Here is a 17,980-nt window from a genome sequence, read left to right as displayed (position 1 = left end):
ACTTTTCTATTTTCAAAGCCCTGCATGACACCTGAGGTCTTAAGAAGCTCGGCGTCTTTCTGCAAAAACAGTGGGGGGGCCTTTCTCACAATTGCGTATAAACGAAAACGCGTCACGATTTATTGAGATACACGGCGAACGGCGGAAGAATCAATCTGATCTAATAATGGGGCAATGAAACATTTCAGGGATTTGATTGGGAGATAAGACTGCAGGCTGTGCGCCAATGGAGAAATGGACTACATCGTCAATTATATTCCTAGATATTCTTAGATTCATAAAAGAAGCCTAACCAAAATTTAGGCAGGAACGCTTCTTTTGCATACAACCTGCAAGACAGCAAGGCGAGCTAAGAGATTCAGAATATGGCTTTTGAAACAAACAGAAGTAGATAAAAAGAAAAAAAAGCAAAACACCTGAAAATAACTTAACAAGTATTGCAAAAAAAAAAATGAAGCAAAATAGAAATGTTAAAAACGGTCGGTAGCTTACTGTGTATTTTTTTAAAAAAAAATTACAGGTAGTCAGATAGTCCTCAATCTACAATTGCTTGTTTATTGCACAGAGATAACTTATTGCACAGAGATAACCCAGGAGTAAAACACAGTAAACAGTGGTCTGTATTAAATGGTGGTTTATATTACACTATAAGGGATGCGGTGGCTCAGTGGGTTAGGACGCTGAGCTTGTCGATCAGAAGGTCGGCAGTTTGGCGGGTCAAATCCCGAGTGCCAAGTAGCAGAGTGAGCGCCTGTTACTCATCCCAGCTTCTGCCAACCTAGCAGTTCGAAAGCACGTAAAAAGGCAAGTAGAAAAATAGGGACCACTATGGTGAGAAGGTAACAGCGTTCCGTGCGCCTTTGGCATCTAGTCATGCCGGCCACATGACCACGGAGACATCCTCGGATGAGCGCTGGCTTTTCGGCTTTGAAACGGAGATGAGCACTGGCCCCTAGAGTTGGAAACGTCTAGCACGCATGTGTGGGGGAACCTTTACCTTTACCTTTACCTTATATTACACTATGTACAATGTCATGCACCAGGAACAATATACATACACGTGCTAATACAGCAGGGACCAACTCACCACAGTTACAGCCAGTGGTGGGATTCAGCCAGTTCGCACCAGTTCGGCAGAACCGGTAGCTAATTTTTTGTTGTCCAGGCGCAGAGTGGACTTCCAGAAGCGGCATCCACACAGAGAACCAGTTGTTCACTTATTTGAATCCCACCACTGGTTACAGCAGGAAAATGGGAGAGAGAGAACACAACAACCGAGCCTTCCCTTTTTATACAAAGGCTCCTAAAGAGACACAGACCCTGCTGGCTCTTAAAGGGACATAGACCCTGCTGAGTCATTCCCAGCATTACATCAGACATCTTACATTACATCAGTTGGTTAGCTTCTAAATCATTACCTTGACAGAATGGGACTGAAAAAAGTGAATTATGAGCAGTCCTCCCAGCTGTTGTAGCATCTCAGATGGACATCCCTAATCCACGGGACCCTGTCTTCTGATCCTGGTGGGTTGGCTGGAGGTAATACAGGGGATACAGGTAGTCCTCGTCTTACGACCATAATTGAGCCCAAAATTTCTAATTTGCTAAATGAGACATTTGTTGAGTTTTGCCCCACTTTGCGACCTTTCTTGCCACCATGGTTAAGCAAATCACTGTCGTTGTTGGAGTTAGTAATACCATTGTGAAAGGAATCTGGCTTCCCCCGTCGACTTTGCTTGTCAGGAGGCTGCAAAAGGGTACCATGTGACCCCCAGGGACACTGCGACTGTCATAGTTATGAGTCACTTGCCAAGCGTCCGAATTTTAATCACCCGACCATGGGGAGGCTGCAACGGTTGCAAGCGTGAAAACGATCCTAAGTCGCTTTTTTCAGTAGTGATGTAACTTTGAACGCTCACTAAACGAACTGTTGTAAGCCGAGGACTACGTGTAACCTGGCCCCAGGTTACAGGTAGCATCCAACATGTGTGATGAAGCCTCAGCAGTCATGCATTGAGGCTTCACGCAAGGTCTGTGGTCCGTGCAGGCTGCAGATGTGGCACAGCTGATGGAGATCACCTCTAATCCTTTCTTCTCAGGCTGAACACAGAAAGAGCACACTTTACAAGCAACCAGCAAGACTGGCAACCAATGGATTATCAGCACTGGAAGGGACCTTGGAGGTCAGTTAGTCCAACCCCCTGCTCAGGCAGGAAACCCTATCCCATTTCAGACCAATGGCTGTCCAGTCTCTTCTTAAAACCCTCCAGTGTTGAAGCATTCACCACTTCTGGAGGCAGGTAGTTCCACTGGTTAATTGTCCTGGCTGTCAGGAAGTTTCTCCTTAGTTCCAGGTTGCTTCTCTCCTTGATGAGTTTCCATCCATTGCTTCTTGTCCTGCCTTCAGGTGCTTTGGAGAATATCTTCTCCCTCTTCTTTGGGGCAGCCCCTTAAATATTGGAAGACAGCTATCACGTCCCCCGTTGCCTTTCTCTTCATGAAACTAGACATACCGAATTCCAGCAACTCTTCTTTGTATGTTTAGCCTCCAGTCCCCCAATCATCTTTGTTGCTGTTCTCTGCACTCTTTCTAGAGTCTCAATGTCTTTTTTACATTGTGGTGACCAAAACTGGATGCAGTATTTCAAGTGTGGCCTTACCAAGGTGTTGTAAAGTGGTATTAACATTTCGTGTGATCAGAATAGAATAGAATAGAATAGAATAGAATAGAATAGAATAGAATAGAATAGAATAGAATAGAATAGAATAGAACAGAAAAAACAGATTTTAGAATAGAATAGAATAGAATAGAATAGAATAGAATAGAATAGAATAGAATAGAATAGAATAGAAAAAACAGATTTTAGAATAGAATAGAATAGAATAGAATAGAATAGAATAGAATAGAATAGAATAGAATAGAATAGAAAAAACAGATTTTAGAATAGAATAGAATAGAATAGAATAGAATAGAATAGAATAGAATAGAATAGACAGATTTTAGAATAGAATAGAATAGACAGATAATAGAATAGAATAGAACAGAATCGAATAGAATAGACAGATAATAGAATAGAATAGAATAGAATTAGAATAGAATAGAATAGAATAGAATAGAATAGAATAGAATAGAATAGAATAGACAGATTTTAGAATAGAATAGAATAGAATAGAATAGAATAGAATAGAATAGAATAGAAAAAAACAGATTTTAGAAGAATAGAATAGAATAGAATAGAATAGAATAGAATAGAATAGAATAGAATAGAATAGAATAGAATAGACAGATTTTAGAATAGAATAGAATAGAATAGAATAGAATAGAATAGAATAGAATAGAATAGAATAGAATAGAATAGAATAGACAGATTTTAGAATAGAATAGAATAGAATAGAATAGAATAGAATAGAATAGAATAGAATAGAATAGAATAGAATAGAATAGAATAGAATAGAATAGAATAGAATAGAGCTGGAAGGGACCTTGGAGGTCTTCTAGTCCAGCCCCCTGGTCAAGCAAGAGAACCTATACCATCTCAGACAAGTGACTGTCCAGTCTCTTCTTAAAAACCTCCAGTGATGGAGCAACCACACGTTCTGGTGGCAAGCATATTCCACTGCTTAATTGTCCTCACTGTCAGGAAGTGGCTCCTTAAGTCTAGGTTGCTTCTCTCTTTGATCTTGATTCTGTCCTTCGGTTAATGCAGCCCAGGACTGCGTTATTCATCTGGTCAATCTCTCTGTGTATTTAATGCGGATGGTTGCTTTTGGTATTCAAACATAATCTATTCAGCAGGGCTGTTCCATAAGTGGGTAGGAAGCCATGTAATATCTTAGCGGTAAACACCGGCCTCAGGGCAAAAGAGAGAGAGAGAGAGAGAGAGAGAGAGAGAGAGAGAGAGAAAACACAGCATTCACAGCTTTCCTGGGGCTCCTTACCGCATCCCTCCCTTCCCTCGTCTTTCGAAGTTTTTCCATTTAAGGGAAAATGGAAAGCAGCTGTGTTGCAGAAAAACAAGAAAAGGAGAAGTAATGGAAGGAAGCTTCCCTGGAGTTCACGGCTTTTTATAATGAGCAGGACCAATTTCTGTTTATCTCTGTTTCGCAAGCTGGCACCTGAGTCAACTTCTGTTCATTAAATTCTGAGCATCAGTGCTGGGCTGCATCAACAGAGGGAGAGAATTCGAGATCAGGTGAAGTATTAATACCGCTTTACAAGGCCTTGGTAAGGCCACGCTTGGAATATGGCGTCCGGTTTTGGTCACCGCGATCTAAAAAAGATGTTGAGGCTCTAGGAAGAGTGCAGAGAAGAGCAGCAAAGATGATCAGGGGACTGGAGGCTAAAAACATACAAGGAACGGTTGCTGGAATTGGGGAAGAGAAGGATGAGGGGGGACAGGATAGCAGTCTTCCAATCTCTCAGGGGCTGCCCCAAAGAAGAGGGAGTCAAGCTCTTCTCCAAAGTGCCTGAAGGCAGGACAAGAAGCGACGGATGGAAGCTAACCAAGGAGAGAAGCAACCTAAGGAGGAATTTCCTGACAGTTGGAATAATTAACCGGTGGAACTCCTTGCCTCCAGAAGCGGTGAATGCTCCAACACTGGAAGTTTTTAAGAAGAGACTGGACAGCCATTTGCCTGAAGTGGTACAGGGTTTCCTGCCTGAGCAGGGGGTTGGACTAGATGACCTCCAAGGTCCCTTCCAACTTTATTATCATTATCATTATCATTATCATGATTATTATTATTATTATTATTATACAACTTTTATTCATAAAACATGAAACTCAGTCAGCCGAACACTCAAACTGACTGGCACTAATGGTTGACACGGGTTGCTGCCAGCATCCTAGGTATCAACCAGGTATCTCCTTAAAAGGGAAGATGTTCCGAGTGGCACCGTTTTTTGTTTGGACATAGTTCCCAGTGCCCCGATGACCATGGGTATCACCGTCACACGTTTCATCCGTAATCGCGCAGTTTCGATGGCCAGGTCACGATATTTTGTAATTTTTACCAGTTCTTTTTCTTCGACTCTGGCATCTCCTGGTACAGCGATATCAATCAGCTGTACGCTTCGGTATTATTATTATTATTATTATTATTATTATTATTATTATTATTATTATTATTATTATTATTATTTTCAAAGCATTGCCAAGTCTTCTCGGTGACTTCAGCAACGTATCCACGTACTGGTCGTCCTCCACTTACAACCATTCATTTAGTGACCATTCAAAGCTTTCAATGGCATTGAAAAAAGGGAGTTACGACCACTCCTAGTACTTACGATCGTTGCTGCATTCCCCACTATTGTGCGATCAAAGTTCAAGGACTGGGCAACCAGCATGTATGTTTGGAAAAGTTGGCAGCATCCTGGAATCCCGTGATCACCACTTGAGACCTTCCCAGCTGGCGTCCCACAAGCAAAGTCACTGGGGGAAGAAGGATGCACTTAATGACCATGTGATTCACTTAACAACTGCAGGGATCTCCCTGTCTAAAAGGTCGGAAAATGGCGCATGACTTATTCATTTCTTTGTTCGTTCATTTATTTATCAAACTTTTACCCCACCCATCTCACCAAATTCTTAACTCTACAACCGCCTTGCTTAGCAACGGACATTCTGGTCCCAATGGTCTTAAGTCGAGGACTTTCTGGGAAGTGGAAATATATAGCCCTATTAAGATTGGGCTATGCTTTGGTGTGTATGTCTGCCAATATTTGCATAAGGGTGTTTCAATTCCCATCCACCCCCAAATGTCTGCTGATTATGACAGTGCCCCTTAACAGATAAGAGAACAACAGAGTTGGAAGGGACCTTGAAGGTCATCTAGTCCAACCCCCTGCTCAGGCAGGAAACCCTGTACCATTTCAGACAAACGGCTGTCCAGTCTCTTCTTAAAGACTTCCAGTGTTGGAGCATTCACCGCTTCTGGAGGCAGGTTGTTCCACTGGTTAATTGTTCTCACTGTCAGGAAGTTTCTCCTTAGTTCTAGGTTGCTTTTCTCCCTAACAGAACAACAGAATAACAGAGTTGGAAGGGACCTTAGAGGTCTTCTAGCCCAACCCCCTGCTCACGCAGGAAACTCTATACCAGACATGTCAAACACAAGGCCCGGGGGCCGGATCCGGCCCGCGAACTGGTTTTATGTGGCCCGCAAAGCCATCCTGGAAACAGTAAGGGAACGGCCCCCACTGCCTTGGCCCTGGCCCAGAGACCCTCCTTCTGCCAGAGACCCTCAGATCTGTCCCACTCTTGCCCAGGCCCCCATAGGCACCCTTGATGCGAACGATGTAGAGCTGGCCACGCCCACCAAGTAGGTCATACGCACTCTAGCCATGCCCACCCAGTAGGCCATATGCACTTTAGCCACGCCCACCCAGTAGGCCATACGCACTCTAGCCACGCCCACCCAGTAGGCCATACGTGCTTTAGCCACGCCCACCCAGTAGGCCATACGCGCTCTAGCCACGCCCACCCAGTAGGCCATACGCGCTCTAGCCACGCCCACCCAGTAGGCCATACGCGCTCTAGCCACGCCCACCCAGTAGGCCATATGCACTCTAGCCACGCCCACCCAGTAGGCCACACCCACCCAGGCCACACCCACCCGGCCCCCTGAGGGCAACTGCAATGCTGATGTGGCCCTCAATGAAATTGAGTTTGACACCCCTGCTCTATACCATCTCAGACAAATGGCTGTCTAATCTCTTCTTAAAAAACCTCCAGCAATGGAGCACCCACAACCTCTGGAGGCAGGTTGTTCCCCTGATTAATTGTTCTAACTGTCAGGAATTTTTTTCTTAATTCCAGGTCGGTTCTTTCTTTTATTATTTTCCATCCGTTGTTTCTTGTCCTGCTTTCAGGTGCTTTGGAAAATAAGTTGACCCCCCCCCTCTTCTTTGTGGCAGCCCCTCAGATATTGGAAGACTGCTGTCATGTCACCCCTAGTCCTTCTTTCCTTTAAATCCGACGTGCCCGATTCCTGCGACCGTTTTTCCTATCTTTTACTTTTCCATTATATTTTGTAATCTTTTTGTATTTTATATCGTATTTTGATACAGCCATTTTCGATGTGCCCGTTTTACGACAGGCAAGCATCAGTGTCTAGAAATCAGGCGAAACTCCGAAGCTCTGCGTCGGTTTGGTTCAGAAATGCAAAACGTCAAACGGTTTTGGCGGCTCTGGGTGCAAAAACCGCCGAGATCTCGCCTCCGTTTCTGCTTCTTCGCTGATGTCAGAGACTCAGGTTGTGAAAAGTTCCTTTGTCTGCAGCCCCAGTTGGTGCTCCGTTAATGGTAGCATATACCGAGTGCTTTTCCGAATCGATTTTCCTGGGAATCTGTGATCCTCTTGGGTCCTTCAGCTCAGCGTAGACAATCTCTTTATCGCCAGAAGTCTGGAAGAAAAAAAAGCAAGAATGAGCTGTTTGCTCGGGATTTTAACTCCAATGGCTATGCTCCACCAGAGGTCCAATGGGTGCAAAATTAACACATCTTCTGAAGACTCAAATACAGCAAACGATAAACTAACAAGGACACCTCCACATACACCTAAAGCCACATTAACCAAGGTAAACGCTAATTATGTGCAGAGCCATTTTTGTGCAGTAATTAAGGTGCTAGTCTAGAAACCAGGAGATGGCGAGTTCTAGTCCTACCTTAGGCATGAAAGCTAGCTAGGTGACTTTGGGCCAATCACCAGGAGACAATGAGTTCTAGTTCTGCCTTATACATGAGTGGTGGCTAGGTGACTTTGGGACAATCACCAGGAGTCTGAGAGTTCTAGTTCTGCCTTAGGCATGAAAAGTCATCTCGGTGACCTTGGGCCAATCACCAGGAGATGGTGAGTTCTAGTTCTGCCTTAGGCATGATAGCCAACTGGGTGACTTTTGGCCAATCACCAGGAGACTGAGAATTCTAGTTCTGCCTTAGGCATGATAGCCAGCTGGGTGACTTTGGGCCAATCACCAGGAGACAATGAGTTCTAGTTCTGCCTTATACATGAGTGGTGGCTAGGTGACTTTGGGACAATCACCAGGAGTCTGAGATTTCTAGTTCTGCCTTAGGCATGAAAGTCATCTTGGTGACCTTGGGCCAATCACCAGGAGATGGTGAGTTCTAGTTCTGCCTTAGGCATGAAAGTCATCTGGGTGACTTTGGGCCAATCACCAGGGGAGGGTGAGTTCTAGTCCTGCCTCAGGCATGATAGCCAGCTGGGTGACTTTTGGCCAATCACCAGGAGACTGAGAATTCTAGTTCTGCCTTAGGCATGATAGCCAGCTGGGTGACTTTGGGCCAATCACCAGGAGACAATGAGTTCTAGTTCTGCCTTATACATGAGTGGTGGCTAGGTGACTTTGGGCCAATCACCAGGAGATGGTGAGTTCTAGTTCTGCCTTAGGCATGAAAGTCATCTGGGTGACTTTGGGCCAATCACCAGGAGATGGTGAGTTCTAGTTCTGCCTTAGGCATGAAAGTCATCTGGGTGACTTTGGGCCAACCACCAGGGGAGGGTGAGTTCTAGTCCTGCCTCAGGCATGATAGCCAGCTGGGTGACGTTTGGCCAATCACCAGGAGACAGAGTTCTAGTTCTGCCTTAGGCATGAAATCCGGCTGGGTGACTTTGGGCAGACTCTTTCAGCCTAACCCACCTCAAAGGTATTGTTGTTGTGGGAAAAATAGGAGGAGGAAGGACTATTAGATTTGTCCATCTCTTTGAGTTACTTTTAAAGTAGTAAAGACAGGATAAAAAAATATTAACCAATGTAAAGATATATTTCCTAGGACAGGATTGTTTTCTTTCCAACTTTGACAAATTGAAGGTGAGTAGACTTCAACTACCACAGTTCTCAGCAATGGCTCTGCTGGCTGTGGCATTCTGGGAGTTGAAGTCCATAAATCTGGAAATTGTCAGGATTGTATAAAACCGCCCTTGGATTCACCAGAACTAGTTTTAGTATATTGCGAACTTTCAACAAATAACTGCAAAACTATTGGAAACTGAAATGGGGTCAGCCTGAAAGGACATTCTCCACGATTCCTACTTCAGAGCAGAAGTCCTCGACTTACAACCACAACTGAGCCCCAGGTTTCTGTTACTAAGCAAGACAGTGGTTAAGTGAGTTTTGCCCCATTTTATGACTGTTCCTTGTGAAGTGAATCACTGCAGTTGTTAAGCTGGTAAAATAGTTGTTAAGTGAATCTAGCTTCCCCCTTGAGTTTGCTTGTCAGAAGGTCGCAAAAGGAGATCACGTGACTCCCGACACACCGCAACCGTCATAAACATGAGTCAGTTGCCAAGTGGCTGAATTCTGATCATGCGCCCATAGGGATGCTGCGGTGGGCATAAGTGTGAAAAATGGTCATAAGTCACTTTTTTCACTGCCATTGTAACTTTGAATGGTCACTAAATGAATCATTGTTAAGTCGAGGACTAGCTGTAATTTTAAAAGTAACTTTGTCACTCTTACCTGCTTAGAAGGTTGCTGTTTTTGTGGTAAAGAGGTGTCAGACCTGGAGAGAAAATGCAGAGAGGGATTAGGAGACCCCATGACCTTTTATTTTATTTATTTTATTTTATTTTATTTTATTTTATTTTATTTTATTTTATTTTATTTTATTTTATTTATTATTTTATTTTATTTTATTTTATTATTTTATTATTTTATTTTATTTTATTTTATTATTTTATTTTATTTTATTTTATTTTATTTTATTATTTTATTTTATTTTATTTTATTTTATTATTTTATTTTATTATTTTATTTTATTTTATTTTATTTTATTATTTTATTTTATTTTATTTTATTATTTTATTTTATTTTATTCATTATTTTTATTTTATTATTTATATAATAAATATAAGAGCCTTGGTGGAGCAGTGGGCTAATGCCTCCTTAAGTAACACCAGCTGCCTGCAATTAGTGCAGGTTCGAGTCCCACCAGGCTCAAGGTTGGCTCAGCCTTCCATCCTTCCGAGGTAGGTAAAATGAGGACCCAGATTGTGGGGGGCAATTAAGCTGACTTTGTAATAATGCCGCTTGGGGGTGTGTGTGAAAGCCCTAATAAGCAGGCAGATACATAGAATGAAGGCTACTGCTAAGCTTGTAAGCCGCCCTGAGTCTTCGGAGAAGGGCGGGATATAAATGGAATTAAAATTAAATTAAAATTAAATATATACATATATATACATATATATACATATATACATATATACATATACATATATATATATATATAATAAGTTGGAAGGGACCTTGGAGGTCATCTAGTCCAACCCCCTGCTCAGGCAGGAAACCCTATACCATTTCAGACCAATGGCAGTCCAGTCTCTTCTTAAAAACTTCCAGTGTTGGAGCATTCACCACCTCTGGAGGCAGTTCGTTCCACCAGTTAACTGTTCTCACTGTCAGGAAGTTTCTCCTTATTTCTAGGTTGCTTCTCTCCTTGACGAGTTTCCATCCATTGCTTCCTGTCCTGCCTTCATGTCATTCCTCGTCCTTCTCTTCATTAAACTACACATACCCAATTCCAGCAACCGTTCCCTATATGTTTTAGCCTCCAGTCCCCCAATCATCTTTGTTGCTGTTCTCTGTACCCTTTCTAGGGTCTCGACATCTTTTTTACATTGTGGTGACCAAAACTGGATGCAGTATTCCAGGTGTGGCCTTACCAAGGCATTGTAAAGTGGTATTGGTACTGCAGCACACGGCTGGCTCATACTGAAGTGATTGTCCACTAGGACTCCGAGATCCCTCTCACATATATATATGTAGGTCTTGGCGTATTCGGGTCTTCTCCCGTGTAAGATTGGGAGTGTCTTGTCGACGTTTTGACGAGGTCCCACACATCATCTTCAGGCTGGTGTCTTCGGCTTTGTGCTTGTGTGAGCAAAGTGTGATCGGAGCTGCCGTCTCTCTATAAATATTGGTGGGGTTGTGTGTGGTGCTGGCTTTGTTGCTGTAAGTGGGTTGGTTGCCTGTGTTGTTACATCCTGATTGGATGATGGAGTTTTGGTTTACAGCTTACACAGCTGTTTTGTAACAACCTGTGTGGCTGACACCGGACACCAGACCCACAACAACACAGGACGCCACCACCAATCAACCTCACCGGACTCAAACCCAAACCCACCCCATAGACGAAAGGCAACCACCATCCAGAAGCCAAACCACGGCAGCATCTCCAGCTGCTGCACCCCCTCCCGACCCCCACACAAAGCAAACTGACACACACCATGAACACAAAGCCAGACCGCAAACTCGGAGCCAAACCAAGCCCGGGATGTTACACCACAGCCTTCTGCTCAGGATATTACATCACAGAACTCAGGAGGTTACAATACTAAAGCTCGGGATGTCACAACACGGCCAACCACCCAGGATGTTGCAGCACAGAACGCAGGATATCACTACACTAGAGCTCAGGATGTCATCACACAGCCCATTACCCAAGTCGTTACAACACAAAAGACTAATGGGCACACAGCCAACACCTCAGCCACACAGGATGTTACAAAGCAGCCGTCTAAGCTGCAAACAAAAACTCCATCATCCAATCGGGATGTAACAACACAGCCAACCAACCCGCTTACAGCAACAAAGCCAGCACCACACACAACCCCACCAATATTTATAGAGAGACGGCAGCTCCGATCACGCTTTGCTCGCACAAGCCGAAGACACCAGCCTGAAGATAACGAGTGGGACCTCGTCGAAACGTCGCCAAGACACTCTCAATCTTACACGGGAGAAGACCCGAATACGCCAAGACCTACATAGCTATACCTGTGAAAATCTACAAAAACATATATATATATACAAAAACTCACTCAGAAAGGGAGAACAAACTTCATCCCCGGTCCAACACTTTGAAGCCACGGGACATGAAATTGATTTTAAAAAAACCAAAACTATCGCCAAAATTGAACATTTTAACAACAGAATAATCAGAGAAGCCATTGAGATAGAAAAACGCCCCCACAGCATGAACAAACGAGATGATACCTCTCGCCTACCAGCCATTTGGAAACCCGCCTTGATTGACAGATGAGTCCCAACCACCAAGAATGATACCAGACCCAAACTCATGATAACATCACATGACATCACCACCACTGTGGGCGCCCCGGCTTTATGGAACCAACTGCCGGTGGAGCTCCGGATGGCACCGGATCTCCGCTCCTTCCGGCACAGGTTAAAGAACCATTTATTTGAACAAGCTGGCCTGGCCTGATGGGGGAACGTTCTGGGTTTTTATGGGTTTTTATATTAACTGTTTTAATTGGGCAATTTATTTAATCTTTTTTAAACTTTTGTATCTCTATTTATATGCCCTGTTCACCGCCCTGAGTCCTTCGGGAGAAGGGTGGTATAAAAATCCAATAAATACAAAATACAAATAAATACCACACAACCATTCAAAAAGCAAATCCAAACCCACAATGATAACGACGCACAACCACAAAACAGAAACCTAACTACAGCTGCAACATCAGCCACTTTAAACCCCTCCAAACCACACAATAAGCAAACTGACACCCACTATAAAAACATGGCACCACCACAAACACGAAGCCGAACAAAAGCAGCACAACTCACCAGCTCAGGTCTAAGGCTGGCAGCTGAGACAAGCCCATCCACTCAAAACACACCCCCACCCAATCAGAACACACCCACCATTCAAAACACATCCCTCACCCAATCAGAGCACACCTCCACCCACAGAACACACCCCCTCTGGCAGTTTAAAAAAGAGGAACAAACAGCCACTACCACATGCTTCTCCCAGAAGAAGGAAGCTGAAGCCACCAGCCTGAGGATGACGGATGGGATTCCGTCGAAACGTCGCCCCTACACCTTTAGTTCTACGCGGGGAAAAACCCGAATAACCAGAGATCCATATATATATATATATATATATATATATATATATATATATATATATATATATATATGGATCCTTGGTTTTTCGGGTTTTTCCCCGCGTAGAACTAGAGGTGTAGGCGCAACGTTTCGATGGAATCCCATCCATCATCATCAGGCTTTAGCTTCCTTCTTCTGGGAGAAGCATGTGGCTGTTTGTTCCTCTTTTTTAAACTGCTATAAAAACATGGCACCACCACAAACACGAAGCCGAACAAAAGCAGCACAACTCACCAGCTCAGGTCTGGAGCTGGCAGCTGAGACCAGCCCATCCACTCAGAACACCCCCCCACCCAATCAGAACACACCCACCATTCAAAACACACTCCCACCCAATCAGAACACACTTGGTCCCCTACCCAATCAGAGCACACCTCCACAGAACACACCCCCTCTGGCAGTTTAAAAAAGAGGAACAAACAGCCACATGCTTCTCCCAGAAGAAGGAAGCTAAAGCCTGATGATGACGGATGGGATTCCGTCGAAACGTTGCGCCTACACCTCTAGTTCTACGCGGGGAAAAACCCGAAAAACCAAGGATCCACATACAGGCACCCGCGAAAACCTCAGAAAACACACACACATATATATATATATGTATATGTATATGTATATGTATATGTATATGTATATGTATATGTATATGTATATGTATATGTATATGTATATGTATATATGTATATATATGTATATATATATATGTTTGTGTGTGTGTGTGTGTGTGTGTATGTGTGTGTGTATGTGTATATATATATTTGTGTGTATATATATATTTGAGGTGGATGACAGCTTTTGCCTCTTTAAGCCTGTGATACGCTTAAATGTGCCTATTTCGTCTCTGCCTAGAGAGAAAAGTGGAATATTGTTCCTTGTTATTCTGGCCTGCGCAGCAATGTTGAGGGGGCACAAATTTTTGGGTCTCCAGGCGGTTTACCTGCTGGCGACCTTGGTGATGGTGGTGGTGGGGGTTAGAGACAGCTTGGAAAGGAGCAGGCAAAGCTTGTTGCAATCACTCGATGCAAGAAAAAGGAAGGAAAAAAAAGAGGGGGAGAGGGAGGGAAGGAGGAGGGATGGAAAGAAGGAGGGAAAGAGAAGGAGAGGGAGAAAGGAAAGGGGAGGGGGAGGGGGAGGGAGAGGGGGAAAAGGAAAAGGAGAGGGAGATGGCCGGGGAGGGGGAGAGGGGGAAGGAAGAAGGGGAGGGAGAGGGGAGAGGAAAGGGATAGGGGAAGGGGGAAGGAGAAGGAGGGAGACGGGGAGGGGACAGGGAAGAGGGGAGGGGGAGGAAAGTGGGGGATTGGGAAGGAAGGGAAGGGAAGGAAAAGAAAGGGAGATGTAAAGGGAGAGAGAGAGGAAGGAAGGAAGGAAGGAAGGAAGGAAGGAAGGAAGGAAGGAAGGAAGGAAGGAAGGAAGGAAGGAAGGAAGGTAGGAAGGAAGGATAATACAGATGAGGTGGAATCAAATTAGCCAGATTTCCAGACTCAACCGGCTCACTCACAGCTTTTAATCCCCCGCCCCACCCCAATTAAGACCAGATTACAGATCTGGAGCCCATCTGTCCCCTTTAATGCCAGTTCCAGGGGCTGGTTTCTCAATGCGATGGGCAGAGCAGCCCTGCAGGGGCTGAAGCTTAATTCTCTGCCCCCCTCCATTCCCCCCCTCCCCCGCCTGGCATCCCTTCTTCTGGATGGAGGGAAGGAAAAAGAGCCAGACGGAGAAAATGGCAGGCTGGAAACAACCTCCGTGGTGGCAATCAAGTCCTGAAACCTCCAGCGGGGCTTGAAAACCCAAATAAAAACAGCCAGAGAAAGAGATCTGGGCTCATAGACTAAGAGGGTGGAGAGGGGCCTTAGAGGTCCTCTAGTCCAACCCTCTGCCGGATTGGTTGTGAGAGAAGGAAAATGAATCCTGTGGCATGCATAGGGATTGGCGGTGCAATGAGGTGGAAAGCCAGGGTAGATACAGACTTAGTCCTCGACTTAACCGTCAGAACTGAGCCTCAAATTTCTGTCACTAAGCGAGGCAGTCGCTAAGTGGGTTTTTTTGCCCCATTTTTATCGCCTTGCTTGCCACGGTTGTGAAGTCCATTGCTGCGTTTGTGAAGTGAATCTGGCTTTCCTCCATCGACTTTGCTTGTCAGAAGGTTGCCAAAGGGGATTCCCGTGATCCCCGGACGCAGCAACCGTCATAAATGCGAGTCGGTTGCCAAGAGCCTGAATTTTGAGCACAGGACCTTGGTGATACTGCAACGGTTATTAAACGTGAGAAAAGGATCAGCAGTCACTTCTTCCAGTGCCATCGTAACCGGTCACTAAAGGAATGGTTGTAACTCAAGGATTCCCTGTATCGGGCTCCTGGCTGTGCCCCAAATTTTGTTTTTCCTACTGAACATCGACTGTGGCATCTGGGGAGTGAAGTCACAAACTTGGATAGGCCTGAAAAACACAGCAGCTGGATTTTTCTATCACAAATTGGCATGTCTGTGGAGGTTCTCGGTCATGCAGGTCAGGGCTGTCCCAAAGGGGCTTTTTTCAAGAGGCAACTGGACTTTTCTTGATTTTCTTTGAAGAGGTTTCTCTTCTCACCCGAGAAGCTTCTTCAGGTTCTGACTGGATGGCGGGGAAGGGAAGGATTTATACTCCTTGCAGACAGCTGGTCATTTGCCTTCTTTTAGAGAGTCGTTGAGGCCACCTGGAGGTTTATTACCTGTGTCCTCAGGGTCACCTGAGTGGTGCAAATGGGTGGGCAGCCTTCTCCTCCAAGTGGCCTCTTTCCACTATTTATTCAAGATGGACAGTGATTAAGATTTATATACTATTTATATGTAAAGGTGTAGGTTTATACATAAGTTATATATAGCATGTTTAAATGTGTGTTCTGTATGTGTACACTTTGAGAGCAAGCAACAAAATTTCATTTTTAATGTGTGCCAATGTGCCCTCAGTAAAAAACGACAATAAAGGTTATCTATCTATCTATCTATCTATCTATCTATCTATCTATCTATCTATCTATCTATCTATCTATCTATCGATTGATCGATCTATCTATCTATCCATCCATCCATCCATCCATCCATCCAACCATCTATCATTATCTATCATCTATCTATCTATCATCTATCTATCTCTATGATCTATCTGTCATCTATCATTATCTATCTATCTATCTATCTATCTATCTATCTATCCATCCATCCATCCATCCATCCATCCATCCATCCATCCATCTATCTATCATTATCTATCATCTATCTATCATCTATCTCTATGATCTATCTATCATCTATCATTATCTATCATCTATCTGTCTATCATCTATCTATCGTTATCTATGATCTATCTATCATCTATCATTATCTATCATCTATCTATCATCTATCTATTGTTATCTATGATCTATCTATCATCTATCATTATCTATCATCTATCTATCTATCATCTATAGTTATCTATGATCTATCTATCAACGATCATCTATCTATCATCTATCTATCTATCTATCTATCTATCTATCTATCTATCTATCTATCTATCTATCTATCTATCTATCTACCTATCTATTGCATTCTCCAAAAGAATGCAAATGACCAACTGTCTGCAAGGAATATAAATCCTTCCATTCCCCGCCCTCCAGTCAGAACCTGAAGAAGCTTCTTGGATGAGGAGTGAAAGGTCTTCAATGAAAAGCAAGAAAGTCCACTTGCCTCCTGGAAAAGCCATGTTTGGCAGAAAAACCAAAGCCCAGCATCATTTCACTGGTGTGTTTGCATGAATCTGTTTGCATCTCTGTTCCTAGAATACAGGCATTCCTTGACTTACAACCGTTTGTTTCATGACCATTCAAAGTTACAACAGGACTGAAAAAAGTGACTTACAATCACTCCTCGGACTTACAACCCTGGCCACATCCCCATGGACACGTGATCAAAATCCAGGCATTTGGCCCCGGCAATGTAATTATGGCGTTTGCAGAATCACAGGCTCCGGTGATCCCTTTTTGCGACATTCCCAGCCAATGTCCAACAAGCAAAGTGAATGGTGGAAGCCGGATTCTTTTAAGGACCACGGAATTCCCTTAACGGCTGGCGTGTTTCCCTCAACAACCGTAGCCAAAAAAATAAAGTTAGTGTGTTTCACTTGGCCTCCTTGTTTAGCAATGGAAATTCTGCTCCCAGGACTAGCTAACAGAAAGATAGAGAAACTTCTACAGACCTTGCAGTGCTGCTCCTTAGACCTGGAAACAAGAGAAAAAACGGAATTCGCAAACATGTGCAAAGTTCATCATTATACAGTAAAGGATAATCTATTTCTTTTTCCCACATTCCCTCTATTTCTATTTGAAGGTCAAGATTCTTATATTAATAAAGTACAACTCCAGTCAAACCTGTGCAGTTTTCTGACTTGGCCTACCTTGAAGGGCTGGCATTAGTCTTTAAGGCCTGTGTTTTCTCTCCCCTCCCTCTTACACACGAGTAAGACAGTCATCTCTAAAGCGCTCCATCTGTTGCCTAAAACAGTGTTTTTTCAAAGGTGGCCATTTTAAGATGTGTGGACTTCAACTCCTAGAATTCCCCAGCCAGCAGAGCTGGCTGGGGAATTCTGGGAGTTGAAGTCCACACATCTTAAAGTGGCCACCTTTGAAAAAACACTGTCCCAAATTCACTTCTCAATTATTCATCCCTTTACTTGCAGCAAAAATAGGCCAAATTAAATCTCACTCACCTCTTCTCTTCTTCAGGTAGAAATAAAGTACCATGGAGAACAAACTGACCAGGATGAAGCCAGACACCCCAGCAGCAATTGGGATGATCCAATTATAATCTCTAGAAGCTAAAGAGAAACCTTGAATGGTCATGCTGAAAACGGAAAACTCAATCACAGTTTTGTTCCCAGATATTAACTGTTTTTTTAGGTATAGGATTTCCTCCCTGAGCAGGGGGCTGGACTAGAAGACCCCCAAGGTCCTGTCCAATTCTGTTATTCTATTCTATTCTATTCTATTCTATTCTATTCTATTCTATTCTATTCTATTCTATTCTATTCTATTCTATTCT

At 43.7% G+C, this 17,980-nt stretch overlaps 1 protein-coding gene across 2 annotated transcripts; it reads right to left on the bottom strand.

The window, feature by feature from the left end:
- Positions 1-682: 682 nt before the first annotated feature.
- On the bottom strand, positions 683-17,846 carry LOC310639358 (uncharacterized protein). Of its 2 annotated transcripts, XM_083361024.1 has the most exons (6): positions 17,649-17,796; positions 17,139-17,160; positions 9,475-9,517; positions 7,312-7,401; positions 5,288-5,432; positions 683-2,100 (listed from the first exon to the last, which is right to left on the bottom strand). In XM_083361024.1, the coding sequence occupies exons 1-5, from the start codon at positions 17,779-17,781 to the stop codon at positions 5,430-5,432; spliced, it is 291 nt and encodes a 96-aa protein (XP_083217150.1). In that variant the 5' UTR covers positions 17,782-17,796; the 3' UTR covers positions 683-2,100; positions 5,288-5,429. The 2 variants fall into 2 exon arrangements, with proteins under 2 accessions (XP_083217150.1, XP_083217149.1); XM_083361023.1 differs by lacking the exons at positions 683-2,100; positions 5,288-5,432 and having other exon boundaries at positions 6,696-7,401; positions 17,649-17,846.
- Positions 17,847-17,980: the final 134 nt, after the last annotated feature.

Source organism: Vipera ursinii (genome assembly GCF_947247035.1).
Source record: "Vipera ursinii genome assembly, chromosome: 3".
Taxonomy (NCBI): Eukaryota; Metazoa; Chordata; class Lepidosauria; order Squamata; family Viperidae; genus Vipera; species Vipera ursinii.
The sequence above is the reverse complement of the archived record's forward strand: the minus strand, read 5'-3'. Positions and strand labels throughout refer to the sequence as shown.